This window comes from Uranotaenia lowii, chromosome 3, assembly GCF_029784155.1.
Source record: "Uranotaenia lowii strain MFRU-FL chromosome 3, ASM2978415v1, whole genome shotgun sequence".
In the NCBI taxonomy this organism is placed as follows: Eukaryota; Metazoa; Arthropoda; class Insecta; order Diptera; family Culicidae; genus Uranotaenia; species Uranotaenia lowii.
Genome location: NC_073693.1, coordinates 5099014 through 5124825, shown reverse-complemented (window position 1 = coordinate 5124825; position 25812 = coordinate 5099014). Strand labels below are relative to the sequence as shown.

General features: G+C 32.1%; 1 protein-coding gene across 9 annotated transcripts in view; it reads right to left on the bottom strand.

Moving 5' to 3' along the window:
• LOC129755935 (acid sphingomyelinase-like phosphodiesterase 3b) overlaps positions 1-25812 on the bottom strand; it is a 193274-nt gene that overhangs the window by 111294 nt on the left and 56168 nt on the right. For all 9 annotated transcript variants that reach the window (XM_055752642.1, XM_055752643.1, XM_055752644.1 and 6 more), the window contains one exon: positions 22044-22200. In XM_055752642.1, coding sequence (XP_055608617.1) covers positions 22044-22200 — 157 coding nt within the window. The remainder of the gene's footprint in view (positions 1-22043; positions 22201-25812) is intronic.

Here is a 25812-nt window from a genome sequence, read left to right as displayed (position 1 = left end):
AATTGTCAAAATTGTCAAAATTGTCAAAATTGTCAAAATTGTCAAAATTGTCAAAATTGTCAAAATTGTCAAAATTGTCAAAATTGTCGAAATTGCCAAAATTGTCAAAATTGTCAAAATTGTCAAAATTGTCAAAATTGTCAAAATTGTCAAAATTGTCAATATTGTCAAAATTGTCAAAATTGTCAAAATTGTCAAAATTGTCAAAATTGTCAAAATTGTCAAAATTGTCAAAATTGTCAAAATTGTCAAAATTGTCAAAATTGTCAAAATTGTCAAAATTGTCAAAATTGTCAAAATTGTTAAAATTGTCAAAATTGTCAAAATTGTCAAAATTGTCAAAATTGTCAAAATTGTCAAAATTGTCAAAATTGTCAAAATTGTCAAAATTGTCAAAATTTAACAAGAACGAGTAATATGTCATATTGATTTAAAAAAAATGAAAAATCAGGAATTTTCCTACTGAATAGAAAAATCAGGAAATTTTCCACATAGATATTGAATTCTTAATAAATCAACCTACAAACAAAGCTATAACGAGGGACCTTCCACAGTTTTCAGCAGTCAAAATCAGGCCGGAAATTAACTGATTAGCAATGCATGAAGCGCCCCCCACTAGCACAGATTGTTATCTGTTTGCCCGGAAGATACGAGCAGATCTTCCCCACTGGAGTGCGCCAACCGGAAGAAAACTTTCGCTTCCTGGGGGAGATTGTACCAAGAATATGTGTGTGTCAGGGCTCTGGTGGAGGAAGTTCCGAAACCAAAAACCGGCTCGAGAAAATCCGCTCTCACGAGACCAGCACGACGCCAAGCCACACATCGCATCGGATTAATTCCGTTTGTTTTATAGTACTCTGGGGGTGCTTCACAAATACACATATGAAGGTGGGTATGCACAAGTGACATGCGGATGCCACATTATCCGGATCATAAATTGCAGCGATTTGAGAATTGCTCCTCCCAGTTTGTTGAATGAGGAAGTTTCTTTATGTGGAAGAATGTATGTAGATATGTATGTGTGTCAGACAGGTGGATTTGACCTAGCACACTCGTCTTATGAGTGGGGAATGGAAAAAGTTTGCTGCGGTGCTTTTTTACAGTCACAAAGTGGCTCCCAAGTTTAAGCTTCAGGAGAGTGGATGAAAATCGCATAAATTGTTGGCATGATTGCTTTTACAAAGCTATGAATAATCTAATGATGTGAGAAAATGTATTTAGGGAAGAACTTTGTTTGTTGGACTTGTGAACGTAAGGGATTATGAGAAAACGCTATATTTGTAGGAGACTATTTTCTGATGAAATAAGTTCTCACAGAAGTAGCAGTAAAAAGAAACTCACATTCAACTCGATATAAACCGTATGATTGATTTGTATAAATTTATTTATTCATTTATTTGAGAAATAAACTCTTTGTAAGATAATTTTTAAGTAGATCGGATAATATTTTTGGTCCTTAATGCCAATTTCTTCGTTAAAAAAATGTAAACTTTTGCTTGATTTATTCAATGATCAATTTAGAACAAATTGTAGAAGAAAATTTTGATGATCTTCAATCATTCGTATTTAAAATAGCAAAACACATTAAAACCTGTAGTTTGTCGTACCCGTTAACAAACACCTGTCATTCACTTCGATTTCCGTTTAGCGATTTCCATCTAATTTGAATTTTCAATCTGCATGAAACGTATAAGCTAATCGGAAAATTTCTCTATCTCTTTTTTTCACGTATATTTTCGAAAAAAAATGTCCAGACAGGAAAAAAAAATTAACATCCCGAAAGTTTCTCAATTTTTCACACCACCACCCTTTTTCATTGGAAGGTGGCGAACAACATGTAGATATGAGAAAAATTTAGTCCACCCGGTGTGATAACACGACCCAAAAAAAAACCTTTCCTGGAGCATGTTTTAAAATCGTCAAAAAAAAACCCGGAGCTCTCCGAAAACTTTTGCCAACCGTGCGCAAAATGTTGGCCATCGTCCGTCCACTCGACACGATTCGACTCGTTCACCCTTTGGCTCACAATCTCCGATATCCATTAAGGGATTCCCCGACTAAAGTGGAGTGGAGAGGAATAAAACAAAAACCCAACCTCAACGATTTATTTCAATCTCCGACATTAATATTCTCGTGAAAGTTTCACAATACTGGCGGTTTCCGGTTTTCGAACGAACGTCCGAGAGAATGGCCAACCAATCAACACAAATCACTTTTCACCTTTCCCTGGGTAAAATAGCAAAAAAAACTCACCCGGGTTACGCCACACTTTCGAATTTTGAGTGTTATTTGCCCAGCAATCACCGAGTGGCTGACTGGTTCTTTCGAAAGGACTGCAGTTCACCAAACACAAAAAAAAACGGGCCACCCCAACTCGCACACAAAATGGTGGAGATTGGTATGTGTAAATGAGCGGTCGAGGGAGGTTAGACAGAGTTGGGTTTATTTTAATAAACGGTTATTACTGTTGCCATATTTAACACAATCGGAAAGTTTTCACGCCACCATCCCATATCGGTGTGTTGAGGTTTGCGAGGTCCCGTGGTTGTGGTTTTCCAGTTTCGAACAGAATTAGGTTTCTTGTCTACCTATATTTTACACTGATTTGACTGTTTTGTTTCGGTTGACGGAAGGTTGAAAAACGGTAGTGGTACCTATATTTCCGCCTGACTGAACCACACATTTGAAAATCGTTAATCAGCTTGTTGAAGTTGGCATCGCCAAATTTAAGGTATGTAGATTTTTTGGAAAAAAATTTAAACGCCTTTCAATTGAAAATATTACAACAATATTTTTTTCATTAAGGTTGTGAAAAAAGATGATTTTTCTGATGATAGCATCCGTGGAAATCTCACGGATTCAAATATCAGAAAAATCATCGATGTTTCATATGAAAATATTTCCATCTCTTTTCTACATTATTTGTAATCTTGAGTGCTTTGTTTGAAGTTTTTTCCGATTGTTTGTTTATTTTCACTCAATTTATAAAGTTAGAAAAAAAAATTAAATGTCCTCAAAGTTTAAGTTCCAACACATTAATAAAGCTACCATAAAATGGGTTGAATGTGTAGGACACAAATGGGAAAAAATATGGTGATTCAAATAACAAGAAATCATCAAATAATGTTTTACACTTTTTAGGACCAAAATCTTTATAAATTTATTGCATAAAATAAAATATAAATTCAATTTACTTTAAGATGCTTGAATCAAATTTCAAAATAGTATAATAATTAAAAACCATTTCTCTATTTAATTTTATAATTTCAACATGAGTGTCAAATTTCCAATCAAAGATGTATGATTTAAAAGCTGACAAACGTTCGAATGATAAACTATCCAGTTATGAAATATCTTCTTTAATCGCAACTTGTAACTCTCGCAGACTAGTCATTAGTTACATGATAGTTCTTTAGATTTTAAGTAGACCGAGATTCAATTTTCCATCAATTAAAAAACCGATGCGTATGATTTTTCTAAGTTTTTTTTAACTACTGTTTGGCTACTTTGGCAAAACAGTACCGTAAGGTTCGAATTTTGAAAACTCAATAGAAATAAGTACTTAGCTTTGGTAGTTTTCACCGCTTATTAAAATTTTCTCCAATAACCGTTTAAATCAGCCAAACAAACTTAATTGAGAACCGCGTTCTTAGAATACAGAGGGCCTATTTTTCTCCCTTAGCGGTCGCTCCATTATTGATGTCTACAACTGGGGTCTTCCGATCATGAACAACAGTTCACACAAAATTTTTAAACATTTTTGATTTTTTCACAAGCCTGATACGGAGAGCTTCAAAAAAAAACACACGTCAGTTACTTGGGGGATGAACACAAGTTGATATTCAATAATTGAAAGTCATAAGCCCCTTAAACTGTTTTCTTTGATTTAGTTCAGTGCAAAAAGGGCAGCATCTGACAGAAATATTACGGAAACCGTCCAAAAAATGTTTCGATCCACCCCATTTTACAGTACTTATTTTGTATAGCGAAAATGATGATTTATTTTGGATAACTCTTTTACGTTTTCAAAGATGAAATATTGAAAAAAAAAATTGCATTGAACCCGTATGAAAACTAAAAAATATATATGAGGCCATGGCCGTAGAAACGGGGAGGAGGGGGAGAGGGGGACGTTTGGGGGTTTTACCAACACCTCTACTCCCTTCCCATGAAGGTCCAAAATACCAAGCGAAATTTTCTTCTCTTAACTCAAAATTTTAAATTTTGATTTGATTTTGACGAACGACATAAATGATTCAAGAGTGACAATCTCGACTCAAAACTAAAGCCAAAACTTTGATATTTTATTTGAGGTCCACATTTCTAGAACATTTGAAAAAAAAAATATTAGTTGGTTGAAATTTAGTCCTGAAAATCGAATTTCAATTAGGTTAAGCTTGCCGGATATCCCAGGTATCGCCTGATTTTGTTCACTAAATTTGCAAAATCAAACAAAAATAAAATTTCGTTCATTGGAATTATGTATTTTGCGTCGCAATTTTTTCAAGAAAATTCCACCAAAATTTATATGAATGATTTTTTGACAACTTAAAATATGATTCCAAATTGACTGATGTGTTGAAAAAACAATTTTTTCAAGTGCTTTTTTACTTTTTTTTATGTTTAGATATCGACTGGTTTTTGTGTTTTTCTTGGGAAATTCCGGCTTGCAGTCTATTTTAGAGCAAAAACGATTTTTGTTTTATGTATCCACATGTGGATACAAAAAACAAAAATCGTTTTTGCTCTAAAATAGACTGGATGTGGATACATAAAACAAAATAGACTGCAAGCCGGAATTTCCCAGGAAAAAAGTGATTTTTTTATGATTTCTTTTGAATAATTTAGAGATTGGCGGATAGCGGAAAAAACTGTCTGAAATTCAACGGCCCGGATTTTACAAGAAAAATATTTGGTAAATGTCTGTGAACAGATTTTGAATTTTTTTATCTAGTGTTTTGTTCTAGAGATCCAGTTATGGATAATCATTGGGAGAAAAAATCCTGATTTGAATCTTGGTTTTGCATTTCAAACCTCAACTAGATGCCTTTTCCATATTCGAAACTCATTTTTTCGTAATGTAAAAAAATTTAATTAAATTACAACCATTACACTTTATTACTTTTAATTCTTTTACAGAATTGGAACTTAAGAATGTTTTGAAATGGTGACCCTGAATTGAAAATTCTGAAAAAGATTCAGTGAACGCAATTTTAACTGAAGAAAGAATTCAAATAAGAACTCATAAATTCAATTGGCAAATAAAAGAATTCCTGTTAGGGTTTCTGATACAAATTTTGCTTTTTTGATTATGATTTAAGAAAAATTATTATCTTTCCAGATTAAAAAATCGTTTTCTGATTCGGAGTTCAGATTTTGAACTGAGGATCAAAAGGCAGGTTTCAGATCCGGAATTGATAATGAAGCTCGGAGATGAGTTTAATAATCAACAAAAATTATCAATGTGATAATTTCATGAGAGACTCAAATTGCAGGAAATTTTTTATTCAAACGAGTCAGTTTGGAAAAACAAACCGAAAGGATCCACAAATTCAAAATAAAATTTTGATTCATTTGGAAGATTTCGCTTTTTGAAAAAGCTAGATATTCCTATTTTTTCTAGATAATCACAGGACTATAATTTTGGAAAATATTATCAATGATTTATAATGATTTCCATAGGAACTTGTACATATTTAATCTTCAAGTAAAAATGATGCGGTAAGTTTTTTTTATTAGTTGGTTGTTTAACATTATTTATATTACAAACAAACAATTTTTATACAGAAACAAAGTTCCAAACTTAAATCCATAAGTCTCGTGGCAAAATCTGATTTGAACTGCAAACTTAATCTCTTTTTTTTTATTTATGAATATTTTGTGGTTGAAAGGAACTAGCTTATTATCTGCTGATAAGGAATTTTCATACATTTTTTGTCTTAAATGAACCTTGAAAACCCATTTTTTTAAATCTACATTGTAAGATTTGAAACTTACTACACTTCATTTTGAAAATAAGAATATAAAAAAGCCAAATTATTGTAAAATATCTCAAAGCGAAATGATAACGTTGAACCTTCACATTTTCAAATATGCTTTATGTATGAATTGCTCAAGCAAAAATGCTAAAGGAAAAATGTTATCAAAAAATTTCTCCCCTCCCCCCATGACCCAGCCCTGTATGAGGCCCTTGAAGCCAACGGGATATCAGTGCATAAAAGATAATTTTGAGGAAACACGTTTTTAGCCTAATAACCATTTTCCAAATATTTTTCGAGAATTTGTATTTTTTGCAAACCTAAAAGTACTTAAAAAAATATCAACAAATCTGAAAAAAAAACATCGAGAAATATGAAAAATTATTTGGCAATAATAATTCAAAATCGATCATGTTTGCATTTATACCCCTTTGGCTCTAAGGCCTGAAATGAAATAAACATACATATGTACTTTGATAAACATGGAAAAATTACTTGAAATTTTATCTTCTATATGGTAAAAATGAAAATGTTGTTCATAATTTGTAAAATGAATAAGAAATAATAAAAAAATTGCACAAATTTCTTTTCATTAGTGATATTTACCTAAGAAGCTTTTTTTGGACAGTTTTTATTTTTAAAATGAAGAAAATTTATCATAAATATTCATAGAAAATTTTCAAAAAATATCTAGTTCATTAAAATTCAACTTTATTACTGTAAAATAAGATGATGTAACATCTAAAGTCATCTTTCTAGCTTAACTCAAGTACTTACTGATATCAATGTTTTTAAAATTTTTTCCAATTTTATTCTAAAGGTATCACATATTTGATTCCTACGAAACTCACAATAATGTGAAGGAATCTACATTTTGTTAATTTTTTCATCAATTTCAATTTTTTTAATGTCCAGAAGCGGTTGAAGTCAACAAAACAGTTGATTCCTAGACCTTCATCCGTCCCTAGAATTTTTACCCGTTACAGTCCTTGAAGTATAATTTTCACACTCCTGAATAAAACCATATAATATATCTCTGTTTTTTCCCAACCGATTTTTACAAAACTTATCGTAATGTCATTCTTGTAAAGTATCGCAGTTCTTTTGCAACTACACCACCAGAAATCTTGCGTTGATGTACTCAAATTCAGTGCAAATATGAATTTAAGTGCAAGAAAATCTAAAAATTGAAAAAAAGTTTAAAAAACAGCTACCTTTAAAAATTCATCAAAAATTCAGTGTTTCGTATTTTGACAATCTAAGAATGTGAAAGTGTGCCAAATTACATAAACTTTTCAATCCTCATTTCAGATTCTGGTGTAACTAAAACAATTATTATGATTCATTGATTGGAATGTAAAGTTTTTACACCATTTTTTTTACATGGTTGATCACAAAGATCATGATCTTGAATAAAATCAAAAAAATATATCCTTATGTGCAACGTATAGCTAACTTCAGCTTTCTTGAACTTTGAGGGAAAGTTTTGAGCATTCCGTAGCTGATCCACAGTCTTATTTCTGGTAGATGTTCTTTCGTTTTTTTTCTTTATATTTTTTTAACGGAAACTGAAGTGCTGTAACAAAGTTAACAAAGTTAAATTACATCACGAGGTTTCCAAAACTATAAATTTGGTAAAAATCGATCGAGAAGTTTTAAGCGAGGAGAATCAAATCGACACTTAAGGTCAGATTAGGGAGATTGACACTCAAGGGCAATGCATGACTGAGGAAAGCAGTTATTGATTCTGATAAATAATAGTATTTTTATTCGAATAGCACAGCTGTACAGGTGTGAATTCATTATTTTGAGTATAAGTATGAAAGTTATGGCCCATCAAAATAGAAAAACAATTATTGAAATTCTTAATTCATTCCAACACGATTCTGCCAATTCCTTCCAAACCTTGTTTATTGGGTACAAGGAAGTGTTTCTGATTGATTAAGGTGATAAATTTTGTAAAATTTTCAAATCTGGAGAAATAACAGCAATTTTTAAACACATTTTTTTTCAAAAAAAAAAATTAAATTTTTTCAATTTTTCCGCATACTTTGTTCAATATCTCACAGAAACATAGAAAAATCGTTATAAAAATATCATCTTTTAATCTCTAGAATATCTTTTGAAATTATATCACCCAAAAATATCCTCACGTTTCCGAGATATTTGGATTTTGAGAAGTGTTGTTTTTAAACAACTTATAGAGAATGATTTTACTATTTTGGCGTATAAACCAAATATCTGGAAATAATGGAAGCTACTTGAAATGATAACAGTCTTCAGAGCCAATGGGGTTAAACATTAGGTTAAAATAACATTTTTAGTTAACGTGCCACCAAGTTCTCCATGTTTCAAAATTTATTTTATTCTTGGATTTTATCAACGCTCGAGAATAGATATCTGTAAAGTCTGTATGTCTTTGAGGAACATTTAAAATTTTTTTTGAACATCTGTTGAAAAAGCATATCGAAAAGGTCAGGATTGGATTTTTTTTGTTAAAACATATTTAATGTAGAGATTTTTATAAAACCAGTGTATAAAAGTTTCAAGTTAGGAATGTTATAATAGGATTTAAATAAACAAAAAAAAAAAAAGAAAAAAAATGATAGACTTTGTTCAAGAAGGATAGTTTGACAATCGGACTGCAATTTCCCAAAAATTTATGTTTCAAAATTATTATTAAAAACGTTTTTTTTATTAAGTTAATCCGCTTTGCGTGTTAAGCACGGCTTATTTTATTTTTACACTGTAGATTCGATGTTCAAGGATTGTTTTCAGCGTCAATTAAATAACTTTGATAAAGTTAAGCATCTTCAAGATGATTTGCTCTTCCATTGTAGTCATCCATCCCAAAACTCTCGGAATGAAACCAATCTTAAATGTCTGAATCTAAAAGGCATTCAATCGACTTCTTAGAATGGCACTAGCCAAGCGCGTGCGGCGGTGAAGTTTCGGGTTACCCGATTCGCTTAACAATAATAAAAAAATCGCCAGCCAGAACAATCTCGTTTGGGTAGCATGAATTTCATGAAACCCCCAATTACTTTCCAGTTTAGTTGCGTTCACATAAAAGTTTCCGTTTTTCTTGGGATTGAGCCCAAATAGCAGGAAACACAATACTCCGAGCCCAGAGATTGAAAAGGTCGAGTCGGTTGCCACAGGTAGCAGAGGTGAATTTCTTCATTAAACGAACCAAGAAAGCTTTCACCTGCTTCCACCTGGAATTGTCTGGAAGAATGAGAGAGAAAATTTCATCGGGTGCGGAAGTAATATTCAATTTGATCGTTAACGTGAAATTACATTGAACCAAATAAGTTAATTATTCCAAACTTTGGCAGCGAAACAAAGTCACTTCCAGCAGCTTCTTTTACTTAGGATTTCTCCTTCTTCCGGTTCTTGGGGAGTTGTTATGGAGTGAACGGAAATTACACTAAGTGGAATCGGTCTCGATTGGATCAGCAGCCTCCTCCGGATGAGAACCTTTGCCGGAAAATGAGAGGAAATCACGAATTGGAAGATAAAATCTGGTCGGAGAGGTTAAACGCTGCTGCCTGCCAAGGAATGAATGAAATTTAAATTGGATTCAATTTTCCGATTTTGTAGTTGCTTACGGGAAAAAGGAAATGGCGTTACGACATCCGGTCGACAGATAGATAGACAGAGCTTTGTTTGTGCTATTAGGGAATCGGTGAAGGTTAGAGTAATAGACTGAGAGACGCAATCTGCGATGATACAATCATTGTTTGTTGTTTGAATTGAACCGATTACGCAATCGATGCCAATCATTTAATATATTAGTATTAATTTTTTTTTTCGTTTCTTAGAAGTAGAAACTCAATTGAATAAAAATTATCTATTCGGAAATTTAGTTACTACAGATAATGCTTGAATTATTTCTAAGTTCGATGAAGTGTGAAGCAAAATTAAGCAAATATTTCTTGAAAATTTAATGTCACTTTGTAAGCACATCTATCGACTTTTTCAAAGCTCAAAACTTTCCCGCCAACAAATGCTACGTGATCGTGGCGCAATTTCAATTCTTTTCTTGCATAAATAATTAATTGGTAGCAAAATTCCACGAAAAGATGCTGCCAGCTGGTACGAATGTCACCCAGTCTAAGTCTCAGTAGTGCCTAACAAGATTCGATTGCAAGCCATCGAGTAACTGAACCGAGAGAACGAAAGAATGGTGGTTAAAAAATCGAACGAACAGTGCTGTGGTTTCATTCATTTTTCCTCCTTCTTCCATAACCGATCGTTCCAATTAGTCGGACAAGTAACATCGGATTGAATATTTAATAACGCGAATTGCATTAGCATTCCTCGGCTTCAGCAATGGAAATATTTCTGTCATTCGAACGCAAAGTGGCAGCTCCTTTCAAAGTTGATCAAAGTCCGAAGAACCGGAAAGTTCCCCCCATAGCTTTTCGAATTTGAAAGTCGATCGATTTTTTCAATAATTTAAAAGTCATTCCCAGGGAATCCACGGTTCAGAAATTTTAGGAAAAATATCCTGTCGGTTGAGTCAACTATCATCGTTTGATGGAATCTCTTTTGGGAAATTTTCGAAGATAGGTAGGACACATTTCACCTTTCTGAAAGACTCTGGCCTTTTATTTTAATTGGAATGGAATCCCATCATCTTGATTGAGCTCTTATGTTGATTGCATTCCATACGACAGGAAGGAGTTCGGGTTAAGTTTTCAGATGACAGAAATTTCAGAGGGGGTTGATTCATTAAACTGAAGTTTTAAATATGTTTAAAAAAACACTGTTTTGAGAAGTGTTTCAAATAGAGAAATACGCAATTAATCATTTTTGAGGGCATATCATGGCCGTAGAAACGGAGGGTTTGGGTGTTAAACACCCCCATGGAGGACCAAAAAGCAAGCGAGGTATTTTATTCTACACTCAAAATACAGCTCAAGTTTAAATCTCTGCTCCAGTTTTTCAAAATTTTCTCACTTGTTTATAGAAATTCAGGTCTGAATATTATATTTTGAATTAAATGAAACCCATTTCGGAGGTTCTGGGTTATTATTCCCATAACAAAGTTTTATTTTTCTATTTTCGTATTTCGGATTCTGTACCCAGTTTAGGATTCAATTTTCAGTTCGAGTAATCATAAGAAATTAGGAATAAAAGGCTGATTTGAAATACTGGTTCAAATTTGGATTTGCATTACGTATCAAGTTTGTACCATTTTCTTTATATTGAAAATAGTTTTCTGAATATGAAAAAAAGAAAGTTTTGTTAAATATTCGGATTCGTAGTTCTTAAACTTAATTCGTACATAAAATTCAAAAATTTTAAGTTTCTTAATCCAGATTCACAATACAGATTAAAATCATTAATTAAAATATTGAATTGAGATTGAACCAAAACTACAGAATTCAAGATTCAATTCAAGATTCATGATGAGGGCTCTGAATGAATTCATGAAACCGTTTTTTTTTACATTTCTGAAATTATTTAAAAATTCTAAAACATATTCACAAATTCAGGTTAAGATTTCAGAAAAAAATTCATCAAGAAATCCAAGTGATAATCATGAACTCAAAAAAAAGCTTGTCAATTCAATTTCTTTATTTCAAATTTTTAATCAAAATAAGTTGGTTTACAAATTGGAACAGAAAACTACAAACATAATGAAGAATTTGAGTTTATTCTCTTTGTTTTATTGTATGGAAAATTACAATTTTTTTTTTCAAAAAATCATCCACAGAACTTTTATTATAGAATTTATTCTGTGTGGAAAATATGTTCCAAATTTTACATTTTTTGGTGTTTTGTTGAAAGTTGCATTATTTTTTTAAAGCCAAATTTCAAACTCAAATAAAAAATTCAGTTCAAGTTTGCATCAAGCAAATTTCATCCAAAATTTTGGATCTCTTACTATGTTTCTAAATTTTAATAACTATCATCAAATGTTAAAATCTTTGAATTTAAAAAAAAAAAAATTGGGCTTTCTTTTAGTTCAGAGTAATTTTTTTTTAAAAAAGAAATTGAAGGCTCTCCTCACAAAAAATATTTTATGCTCAGTTTAAATTAGTTTAATCTACCAGACTCATTAAAAAAAATCAAAGAATTTAACCATCGACAAAAGCGAATTTTATTATTTATAACTTCAGGTTTCATTATAAAAATTTAGCTCACTTTTTAGGTAAAGAACCAATTTTTCAAAGTAACGATTTAATCCAAAAACCATTAATATAGAAGGACTATAAAATGAAAAATCATATTCCTAGTAACTAAATTAATTTGTTTTTTTTTAAATTCGTACATTGTAGAGCAAAATCTCAGAGATAAAAACCAGTTTCCAAAGCCCCTCTTATGAGTCGATTCTTCCTACGGCCCTGGGTCATACTGCTAATATATGATCAATCAATGTTCAAACTGGAAAAATATTGATATTCAATTTTTTCTAAAATACTCGACAACTAGTACAACACGAAAACTTTACTACACGTTACGTTTTAACGCAACTCTTGAATAACTTTGTATACATTTAATTTATCTTCTTCAAATGATATTTTCTATTTTTTTTAAATATGTTTATAAAATTTTTAGATGTTTTAATGTAGGAAGTTTTTTTTTCAGAAAGCTCACGATAATACAAAAATGAATCAGTCGTAATTTCAAATTTCATTTTCATTCAAATAACGTGAATAGAAAACTTACCATGTTTCATTTTTCAAAACCATTTTTCTGTCACTTGATATAAATTATTTCTGAAAAAAATTTCACTCAAGCGTTGTTGCAGACAAACAAAGTATCAAAAATATTTGTCTCATTTTACGTTCTTATTAATTGTCGATTGATGTTTAGAAGTTAAAATTCTGTAAATCAAATTTCTGACTCAGGACTAACTTGATTCCTGCATCCTGACTCAGTACTTACATTTGAACCTGAATTTCAAATTTCTATTTTCACATTTTTAATTTGAGACTAAAAAGCTCTTCAATAAAAAGCTGATAAAAATTTCGGCAACCGGTTTTGAAAATTCAGTCATTTTTTTCCTAGGAACCTCATCCCAGATTGATATAATAATTCCAACTTGAAGTTCTTTTAAACAAGTAGATTCAGTTTGATATATGTACATTTTCAAACGTTCATAATAGTTTCAAACACGGATTGCTTCAAAAGTGCTTTTTCAATACTAAGATTCAGGTTCGTGATCAGATTTCGATTCTCTTTGTTTCCTAATTAATTCGACTACCTAGATGACTTTTCCATGTTCAGGTCAATTTCAAGACAGGATTAACGATTGAAGTACAAAATTCATACTAACTATTGGAAGAAAAAACTCTCATTTTAATACAAATGAATTAAATTTACTAAACAATGGGATTCGACAGCAGATTTTTTTTATGAAATGAGAGAAAAATCGTCACAAAAGAATTTAGCAGATGTGGATTATAGAAAATTTCTGAAATTTGTTTTAACCTACTTAATCCAAAAATGTTGGGAAATTGAGGGTAAAAACATTCAATTCTTCGGAAAAAATCAAACAAAGATATGTATAATTTGGTTCAAAATTTTCTTATCCAAACTAACTGTTTTCATAATTAACTTAAAAAAATTGAAGGAAATCAAAGGTGAATCAGTGATATTTCCTTTTACGAAGCGTGATAAGATAAGTCTCATTTAGTTCAACAATTTTCAAGTCTGAACATGTTTATTCTGAAATATTAAAAAATGTAGGAGAATTTTGTTTAAAAAAAGCCATAACTTCATTTTCTGATGCGTTTAGAAGCTCAAACAGCCTTCATTCGAATCTTTGTAAAAAATCATACTAGATAGGCAACATTTGCTTCTTCCAGTCTGAAAAAGCTCTATCTGAACTTTAATAGAAAAAAAAGTTTAGAAAACGTCATCCAAAGGTCTTATTCAATTCAAAACTTTAAAGTTAAAACTTGCTTTGTTCATATTTTTTGAAATATATAGGAGAATTGAGGGAAAAATCAGCCATAACTCAATTTTCCGAAGCGTATAGTGGCTCAAACAACCTTCATTTGATTCCTCGGAAAAAAAAATCACAAAAGAGAAGTCTGCTTTTTGTTCAAAATTTTTTAGGTCAAACCAATGTTTTCTGGATTGTTTAAAAAAAGGGGGAAATTGGGGGTTGAAAAACCAATAGATCTCCGTTTGGAAGCTCATACAGCATACATACAGGCACTCTTTTTTCCAGACACTAACTAAAGGAAAGAATAGTTTCATAAATTTGGATCGTGTAGCATGGAAGATATCCCGTTTTTTTTGCGGTTTATTTCTTTTTTCCCCAATGTGCAATGTGTAATTTTTTTTGATAACCATGAGTTATTCTGCACTTTTAAAAGAGAAAAAAATCATTTTTTATATCATTTTTATTTGTTCAGCAAAGTACGATAATTTTGCGGATTTTTGAAGAAATTTGAAATTGAAAAGGACTTTATGTTATTTTGTTGTTAATTAAATTAACATTTTTTTTAAATTGAATCTTAATATTTAATGAACAAAATTTCAAAATGTCATTCAGTAATGTCAGAAAAAAAAAATTTATTGAGGAAGTTAAATTTGTTTTTGGTTCAAAGCATTGTGTCTCAAAATAGAATACGGGGGTAACAATAAAGTTTCCGTACTTTTTGAAAATGCCACATCTTTTTTATATAAAATCAAATCAACCACACAATAGTAACTTTCTATGGAGGCTTGACTATCAGGTTAAACCGAACAAAAAAGAAGAAAAGCTCAAAAAAACCTCTTTGGGCTTCCTAACACTTTTTCAGGAAGTGGAACATTTATTTGACGATGCTCTTTACTGATACTCTGTACAGTAAGGTTGCCAGAAATTTTTTAGCACGTATCCGGGCCGGACAAACCGGGCAATTTCATATAAAAACTTGGCAAAATCCGAGCATTTGATTTCACGAACATCAATCCGGGTAATTTTCACTAAATCCAGAAATAACTTAACAAAATTTAAGAAAAAAAATAAAAAAAACTTTTGATTTTTTCATCAAAACTCATCGAAAGATTTTGAATAATATATTATGCTTCCAAAAAACCTCACATGAACCTCACAAAGTTTACTAAAAAAAATCGTTTTGAAGGCGTTCAATGTTGTTTTTTTGGTTTGATTCGCCAAATAAAGTGAATAAATCCGGACAAATTCCGGGCATTTTTCCATGAAATCAGGGCAATCGGGCCGGGCTGGGCTGTTCCAAAATTTAATATAAAATATCCGGGCAAACCCGGACAAAACCGGGCTGTTAAGGGTTTTCTCCACACAACTTCACTGCCAACGAGAGCCAGCAGAAGAATTCTACAGAATAAAAATGAATTTCCTTATTTTTTTTTCAAATTAAAAAGCTGTATTTTTTTTACTTTTGGGGCTTTAGGGTCAAGAATACTCTTAACCAAACTAACTGGCCTAAAGCTATGATAATTTAGTATCCGGAGACTTCATTTCGGTGATAGCTTAATTACTAGAGATTGGATATGCAAAACTTTAGCAGCGTTGGGTTGATTTTGAAAAGGACTATCTTATCTATTTATGCAAGATTTTAAAGTGTGCTTGAGATATTTACGATGTAAAAAGACATGGTAAAAATAATTTTGCACACATTTGCGCTTTTTGCGCAATTTGCACCTTGGAAATTCTTCATGGGCGACTTAAATACTCACGAACTGTTGATTTTTTCTGATTAATTTTTTTTGACCAAATGGTTAAGAAATATAAGCAGTGGAACCCTTGAATGCAGACTCCTTAAATAAAGCAATAGATCCATTTCCGGCAGGCAAAAAGTGATGCCTGACTTGTAGACACTATGTAAATAAATAATAGAGAGCAGTTCAATAGATCGCAATCTGTGCAACCGATTTTGACGCAATGTGACAGATGTGCTCTGATGGACAAAAAAATTTATTTTAAAACCGAATTAAAGAGATCAAATTCTACGAGATGCCTACTCATTAAAAGGTTCCAACCAGATTCCAATTACTTTTGCCAGGTGAGTTTTTGTAAAATATCATGATTTTGCAAAGGTTTTGCTTTTGTGGAAAAAATCATAAATCATTACATAACTTAAAAAAGTGTGCAAAGAAAAAAATTTTTATGAAAAAGTAAGAGTATTTCTTGAAATCATTGAGAAATATTTTTTGTTATATTTTTACATTAAATGTCATGTTTACACCTTCATTTTCTCCATAGAAATCAAATGAATAGTTTTTAAAAACTACACCTTTGTAACTGCCTGAATTCTAAATAGTCATAGCCTCATTTTCCAAAGACCACCCAGTGTAAAGCATATTTTAAGAAAAACTCTCAGTTGCAAGATAAGGTACTGGAGAAGACCGAAAAATGGCACTTACAAAGGTCTGGAATAAAGGATATCTAATGAAAAAATTCAAAATCAGATTTATTTTATTATTGGGTAGTTTTGTTAGTTCATCAGTTAAATGATTAAAATTCGAAGCATTTGAATTTTTCAATTTCAGTAAATAAAACAAGGGCAAAAAAATTGAGGTTGATTGTGTTATATTTTTGATTTATTCATACTTACAAAAATGAAATTGATACAAATCCTAATAAAACTAATTTATTGGGTACACATTCGAAAAACTTTAATTTTCTCTGCCATGGGAAAGTTGAAAAAATTTCAACTCAAATCTTTGTAAGGTTAATGAAACTCAAGTGTGAAAGGGTTTTGATTGACACCACAAAAGTGTGATCTTGGAACTAAAGCATTAAAATTAAACATGTCAGAATCGCTACTCATTATTTTCTTTTAACGTGTTGCTAATAACATCTTATAACTACACTTTTTCTATCCTATGTATTCATTCTGACTGTATATTAATTTATTTTGCTTCTCAATATCACTTTTATCATTTTTTACTATTTGTCATTTGCTTTTGACAATTTGCTTCTTACAATTCGCTTCTAATATGAAAAGATTTGCCTTTTGCTTCAAATAATTTGCTTTTGTCATTTCGATTATTCAATGTTTGAACTGAAACTGACAGATGGCCTCGAACAATAGTTTTGGTTTTTTATGTCATTCTCTAGAGCCACGATAAACTTCAGCAACTCAAAGCTGTCACAAGAAATGTTTTTTTGTTTCATCGGTATAGTTTATACTTTTTTTTTTAAGATCTACCATTGGTTATTGAAACTTTTCTGGCTTGATGTATATCAAATTTTCATCAATACTCTCTGGAGCCACTGAACCAAGAATAATTTGGATTTAGTACACAAATAAGTCGTTATTTAGATTTGCTATCGACATCGATATTGACATCGCACAATATGCCCGTTTTCATGGATAACGTGCCCTCATTTAGCCTACCCATTATCTGATCACTATTAGATATCACTTTTCACTATTTGTCATTCGCTTTTTACTATTTGTTTTTCTATTTCTTAAGATTTGCCTTTTGTTTCAAATTACTCGCCTCTCTCATTTCGATTATTCAAAATTTTAGCTGAGACTGACAATTAAAAATTTAGGTTTTTCTAATGTAATTCTCTGGAGCCACGATAAACTTCACCAACTCAAAGCTGTCACACAAAATGTTATTTTGTTTCATTTGTAGAGTTTATACATTTTTTTCTTTCAAAGCCTTCTACTGGTTTATGAATCTATATAAAATCTACATAAAATTTTCATCATACTCTCTGGAGCCACTGAACCAAGAATATTTTGGATTCAATACACAAATTAGTCATTATTAAGATTCGCAATAGCTTATCGACATTGACATCGCATTTGGGGCATGAAGTTGTTGATAAAACGCTTGACTGTTATGCCCCCATGGTCATGAGTTTTAATTCAACTTATTTAAAATTTGAAAAAAAAATATGATAAATTTTTAATGTCCTTATTTTAACAGATGTATTTATGTTACAGTAATTAACTTTTCTCATTGTAGCAGGTAATCCCAAGTAACAATTTAAGTTTTATTCCAACCTTAACAGTCCGCTTAAGACTATTTCCTAAAGCTACTTTATAAGCCAAAGCGCATTCTACGCTATTAGCACAACTACTTTAAAGCTAACATATGGCCAAAAGGGACCATTTTGTTAACGTTTTTAAAGCTAATTCTATAGGCTATAATAAAACATCCAACAAAATAGTTTTATTCGACCTTATAGACATAGCCTTAAGAAATCTTTCAGAGCTCTTTTAAGACTATCCACAGCTCCTTTAAAACTACGTCAAGGAATCCGATAGGAATTTTACAGTGGGAGCTGTGGAATCTGATAGGAATTTTACTGTGGCAGCCGTGGAATCTGATAGAAATTTTACTGTGGGAGCTTTCTGTTCCGTTTTTTTTGTCGTGTTATCACTTACTCTCTCAAGCATTTGGTGATTGGTAAAGATTCCATTTGAAATATTTTAAAAATATTCTCATTTTCATTTTCAATCTTAGCATGAAACTTCCGGCAACCTCAGATTTCTGGTGAAGTATATACGAAATAGCATCAAAACATAAGCGCGCCTTAAAGAAAATCAAGATTGACTACATTTTGAGCATTTTTTTAATTGAAAAAAATAATTTAAGGAAAATATAAATTTGCTCAAATGATGCAATTTTTGTTTTGCATTGAAATTTATTACCTATAAAACAAATAGTACCACCAACATTGTCAAATTTGTCAAAAATGTCTAGTTTATAGTATTAAAGTATAATTTCCATCAATATGGCGTCAGTAATGGTTTTATGCCGGTTAGAAAAATGTTGTTATAAAACAATTTCAATTAACAGTTTTAAAATGGTTTTAAGAGACCTTGAATCACAGCTTCGTTTGACGTTTCCCTAAATGGAATACACGCTCATGATGGATTCATCCATTTTTGAGGAAGAGGAGTTTTTTGCAAAAAATGAGAACATTTGCTTGGCAAAAGGCATTCATGCAACTTTTTGTTTTGTTTCCTTTTGGCTATGATTAGAGGGTGGTCAATTATCTTTAAACACCAAGTAGGTATTGTTATCAAATAATCTCAGACTATTATGGAAAAGATAATTTACTGTCATCAAAAGCCTGGCCTCACAGCTAAATAATAACCCGCATAAATGAGGATTATAACCAAACGATTTCTAAAATCGTCAAACGACAATTTATGAAATTGTAAATTACATTGCCTGAATCGTGAATTCCGAAAAGATTGAATTTTAAATCTGTAGTAAGGTTATGTAACTGTTTAAAAACTGTTAAAACAGTTGTATGGGAAAACTTTTCTTCAAACACTATGCTAACGGATTAGGAAACGCTATTAATTATAATATGCAACATACCAAACTATAATGGTTATTGTTGCAATTGGAAGCGATAAAACGATTCTTTAAAACGTGCCTCGGTCGGATATTTTGCTTACGATAACCAGAACTGCGTTACGATTTAAATAAATCGTAATTTTCAATGTGGTCTTCATTCTGAATATATCATCTGAAACTTGTTGAGGCAGATAAAAGCTTAGAATGAACATTTTCGCTAGTGATGAAGCTCAATTTCTCCGTCTTTGCTGAGGAGAAGCCGGTGGCTACAGTCTTCTAGAAATTTTCAAGGGCGTTTTATCCGGAAAGAATTTTGTTAACTCTGGATTGGATGACGTAAATATAGATTAACTTCGCATTGAGAGACAGAGATGGATAAATAGAACAAGTACTTTATTCAGCGTACTTGAAAATTAATTGTCTTATTCTTATCGAATTACAAAAAACGTTTATTCACAGTGTGCTTTTATTCAATCCATGAGAATTGAGCGATTAATGATGAGGACTGATTTGCGGTTGTTTTGAAATTTGAATGCGGATGCAACAAAGTTGTTTTGATTTTTCAGATGAATTTGACTGTGTTAATTTATATCATTTTGATAGCCCGTTTTTCTCAATTTTGAGTGATAATTCTTTCAAAACAGATAATGCTATGTATCTCAAAAAGAGGTAAAACAGTTTAAGCGTGTATACGTTCTTCCCGATTGTCAAATTATCTGTCACTTAGTTTTATCATGCCTCCATCCAGTGTTCCAATAAAACAGTTTTCCAACTTGGCTTGAAGGCTAGTTTTAAAAGCGCATTGAGCGCATTTTTAAAACTGGTACCTAAGCTCTAATAAAAACAGGAAAGTATGTGTTTTATTGATGCTTAAGCATTACTTTCGCAACGTTTTTACAGCATTCTTAAGATAGTGTTTTATTCAAGTTTTAGCAAAACTTTCAGGGCTCTTTTAAAACACACGATAAATGAAGCATTTCCTATGTTACAATAGAACCGTTTGAAAAATTTGATGACATGGAAAAGTCTTCATAAAACAATATTAAAACTCAAAAAAGCCAATTGGCTTAATCTGTGTTACTTGGGTATTTCTTTTTTCAACTATCAACGAAATTTCTCCTTATGTTTTAATCCACACGTGCCTCACACATGTGTGGGAGTTAAATCAGCATGCTTTAAAGGCCATGGGAAGAAAACCCATCTTCTTCCCGGCGTTGTCGTTGGGAGCAATTCTCCCGTCGATCGTTAACACTTTTGCGGATTGAATATGAACTGTTTCTCGGAGTAACCCGCTTTTGAATAGACGTGATGGAGGAAAATTGCATGAAGGGCTGGAGGAAACCCATCAGCACCAATAGCAGCAGTACAGTAGCTGAAGAACAACGTTTCACAGAAAAGACGTTGCGAAGAAGCGGCTGCTCTGGTGGTTGGATTTTGATTATTCATAACGCGTGCCCCTCGTCAAAGCGGTACATTACGTAATTCCACGTGATCAAATATTCAAAATGTTGAATGTGACGCACTCACGCGCCCGAGGTTCAGTTACGTGTGGAGCTTCCACTCATCCTCATCCTTTTGCTGGGACTTTTGAATGGGGCCTTATACGTTGAAGGGTTGCCCTATTTAGGAGGAAATTTTCTTTGGAAAATGTGTGCCTTTGCTTGTAACGGAAATTATTGAGGTTTCCTTGAAAATTTCTCGTCTTCTCGGTGATAAATTTGAAAATAGTAAAATTTGTTTTGATGATTCATTCGAAGCTTTCTAAGCAAATTTGGTTTTATTTTCTTTCTTCAAATTGATTCCAAAAACAGAATAAGTTTTGTATCATTCAAGCAGATCCACCCTCATAAATGGAAATTCTAAAACTGGTGTAATGCCAGTTTTTTTTTTCATTTTTTGTTAAAGGGAGGTGACAATCCCGATAGAACTCGACGAGTACCCCACGCTTTCTCCAGTGCTCCATGGATATCGAAAAAAGCAGCACGTCACCCCCGGCTCAGAAAGCGTGGATGGATTGTTGGATCTATTTTTTGTTCACGCTGCTATACAAAAATATCAACCATTCAGAAGCAAAATACTTCCCACAGAAAAGTAAGTGATAGAAAAAAAAACTCTCCTATTCGAAGCGCGATGGGGAAAGTAGATCGACATCATTCGACGACGACAAATCGGAAATAAAGTACCGCTCAGGGAAAACGATCACCACAGACAGAATCGTTGCACGTTGAGGCGGAAAAAAAGTTGCTCTGGAAATCGAAATCCAGTAGTGTAGGAGTGAGGAACATTTGAAACAATAGTATCAAAACAACGTCGACGGGCGGATGCGAAACACACTGTCAATGTCGCACCATTCGTCCTTTTGAAGAAAAATAAAAAAGAAGCGGAAAATGGAGACACGCTGCGAGAGAATGAAAATAAAAACGTCCAAGACGACACATTTTGATTTATTCGACGGATGATTTTATGACTTTCCCGGAAGAATATTAATGATGACAAAAGTGCGTTTTGGTTCGGTGCGAATGGTGTCTTTTGTTTTTTTCTGGTTCCTTTTTCCGCCTCGTTTGGCAGTGAAGATCAATATTTGACACCACTCTGGGGTTTACAATTCCTGTGAGTGGGAGTAGACTTTCGGATTTCAGCCTTCAGTCCATAGCAAACGAACGTGAAAGGTTATATTTCGCAAAATTATGTTTTCATTCGCCGGTTCCCAGTAAATCGTGGGAACACATTGATAATGCATGTAAAATCGTCATCAACAAACAACAAAAAAATCGTTAATAAACAAATAAAACAAAAATAGCTCACCCGGTCCACAGGACGAACTCGACGTTATCGCCTTGTTTGGATTTCATTGCTTGGGTGGCCGATTCGAGCAGACTCCATGGACTGTCGCACAGGTAATCGCCGAAGGGTCCCGGCCGTTTGGTGTTGCTCGTCGAGTGGTGTTCGTTGTACCAGCAGCCTGGAAATAGTTGAATAACAAAAACGATAGCGAAAAACACATGTTAGCAAGATTGAGAAATTCGATTGTTCGCTAATTTAAGATCTGATTCGACAAGTATTTTGAGCTGTTAACAGGTCTTGCTCCGCTAATGGATTATGTGTACTTTTTCATGTCACTCTCTGGAGCCACAACTACCCTGGAAAAGCGTTAACCGTCTTTAGAAATGACCCATTCCAGCGTGACGTCACAACGTTTGCAAAACAATTATTTGGTATATTGTATGTAAGTTTTACTGGCCATATCGCACATTGTTAAAAATTGTACATTATAAGGTCAAAATTTAATTCTCTACAATTTGAAACCAAAAGTATTTGTATAGAATAAATAGTAAACAAAATATAAGCAAAAGGAATCGTGACGTCACAACGCGCCTCTTTTTCCACTTTTCAGTTTTTTTTACAACGCCGCACTTTTCTGCTCTTCTATTTGATCAAATTTTATGAAATTTTCAGGAAAGTATCGATTCATTACAACCAACAAATCGCTGTTTTTGATTTTTTTAAATTTTGATTTCAATTTATTTTAGGGCGATTCAGTTTCGTGACGTCACAACGCACCATTTTTTTAAAGCAGGGTTTTGCAAAGCGTTGTGACGTCACGAAATTTTATGGATAGCTACATGAAATAAATCAAAATATAATCTTAAAATTAATGCTTAATTTACTAAAAATGCTCAAAAACTCAATAAATAATGTGATTTGGTGATGAAATCGATCCATTTATTCCCAAAAATTAAAAGGAATTAAATCTCAAAGGCCCATATAAGCATATAAGGTTTGCAACACTGCTCACATCAATTTTATTCGAAGTTTTTTTGTGCGATCATGTGAATATTATTTAGGACAGAACTAAAACTAGGAAATATTTATTCGTAAAGCGTTGAAATGTGTTTCTGTATCTTTTTAATCTTTAATTGCAAAGGAAAGGAAAAATAAATGACAATTTCAAAGCCTTCGATCTTTTCAAAGATAGTTAATCGACACTGGAGTGCCTAAATCAGCCATCTAATGAAAATCTTATCAGTTGCAAGCTTAAATAGATTCTAGGCCTAACACAAAGTCCAGTGCCAAATTTGGGGATTGGCCTACGGAAATAGAGGGCACAATGATCCTAAAATTTGTATGGAATTATGAAAAATTGGGTTTGGAAGGACATGAAAACCAAATAATGCACCAATTTCTGAAGTCCCTATCGGCTGATTTGTTTTAATTATAGTCATTCACAAAACCTTCAATATGACAAATAGTTTATCTCAAGATCCCATTTCGACAATGGTTTAGTTTAAAAGGTTTTTGAGTTTCAAAAATAAGCTTCTGATGGGTCAAATACAGAAAAAATACCTGAATGATCGTTAATCGACGCTTATTTTGAACGTTATAGCTGTTTTATGATAACTCTAATCGAAACGCGTCCCTCAGATGAAATATTGTCATAATAAGAGCTTTAAAATATTCAAATTAAAAGAAAAATTGGTTGATAAAGACCTAAATTATTGACGGAAAATGGTTTTTTTTTATCATGCCGAACAAAGTCTACATAATTCCATACAAACTTCAGGTGCGTTGCGCAACCTCTTTCCTTAGAATAATCTGACCCAAATTTTGCATGAGACCTTGTGCTAGTACATATTTGAATTTATTTAATTTTGTAATTCAGTTCAAAGTCTCTTTTGTGAGATTTTATGTGAACACGGGGTTCGATTTGGATTTTCTAGTGACATTCTTTGAGGTGGAAATTTCTATAAGGGCAGTTTTTTTTTTATTAAGATAATGTAATTAATTTTATTTATTATTTTCTATGAAAATCTTATGGATTTTTTTATAAGAAAATTAATCTTATAAGTTTACCATGTTCAAAGATTTTTTTAATCTCATTACATTTATTTCATGGAACTTATTTTGTTTAAACATAATGCCAGAAAGAAATAGAAGCTACTAGCGGCGTTTTTCATTCTAACATAGATATATGAAGAACTTGATCTTTTGCAAGATTTTTATTCAAATCTCAGATAGCTACCTGCTTTATGATTCACAAATATTCTTTTACAAAATCGATGAGGATTTCATTTGTTTGATAGTTTGTTTACTCTTGAATCAAGCGTTTTAAAGCGCTGTTTTATATGTTTTATTAGAAATGATTAAAAACAACTGAGTTAATGCAAAAAATAAACTAGTTTCTTTAAAAACTTGATAATAGAATTCGTTTATTGAAGCACATTGTTGTGTTGAACTTGTATTGAAGAAATACTATCATAGTGTTGAAGTAAAAAGTCTTGAACGTTTTCGAAAAAAAGTAAATAAATTTTCGTGACGTCACAACGCATTCTTTACCCGGGTGCAACTCACAACCTGCTAAACCGATTTTCAATCTTAAAATTGCATTAAATTCCATTCAAAAAGTTTAAAGAGACCTCCAATTTTCGACAATATGTGAAATTTCAGTAAATCACAAATTTAAAAACAGTAGAATTTTCGTGACGTCACAACGCTTAAAAATAGATACCTTTTTTAACGATTCTGGAGCGTAAACTTGCAGTGACTGTTATTTATCTTATATCATGCTTAAAAGATGGCTTTTTTACCATCATTTTGCAATTATTGTTTTTGACATAGCTAGATTTTTGACAAAGTTATGTTATAAATAAAAAATATTTGCAAAAATGAATTTAATTTCATACTAAAATTTTTAAATCTCAACGTTAACATACGCAATTCTAAAAAAAAGGTAGCTGAAAATCTTTTAATGGAAAATGACACTCAAGAAATAACCTTTCTAACGCTATGTAATTTATTTTTGGATAATGAAAAATAAAAATCGGTTCTCCAGTTGAGGGGTGCTTGGAATGGGTCAAATGTTATTTTTTTATTTCTTCTACCTGTATTTTTTTCAGCTTCTTGAAACGTCCCCCGATATTGAATTTCGAATAAAGTTTGTCATACTTTCTTCTACTACAATTTTAAAATAATTTAATAAACATTTAAATATGCCGAACCGACCACATGTATCCACATGATGGTCGAACTATCCAGAATCAACTTTACGGCAGCACGAAGGGTCGACTCTATTCGGTACTTCTTCTTCGATACAGTTGATTGGTAAGGGTGAAAAAATTCAGTATGTGGTCAAACTTCAAAAACGCCCCTCGCTCTTTTCAACACCTCAGTAATTTTCTTCCTAGGGTCTATCCGTCTATTATTTCAAATCTATAAAACTCACCGATAAAGCCGCTCTTTAATTTTCAAAAACAAATTCACAGTGAATTCTTCTCTAAAACATGATTTTATATTAATGAAACGTTCTAAATTTTCAATCGAAGGTTTTCAAGTTTTAAATTTCTAGCTCTGAATATTTGGTCGCTTTCAATTTCCAGTATTCCAGGATTTAAAGTTTGGGTCAAGCAACGGCAAAAGGAGTCGTCCATACAAATCCTGTTTTAGCAATGTTCACATCATTATACATCAGATTGAGATGAAAATTTTCACACATAGGTTTTCAGGTACGGGTAATCGAAATTTCGTGAAAAGGTTGAGAAAAGGGGTCAATATTACTGTTTTCCAGTTTTTACTATAT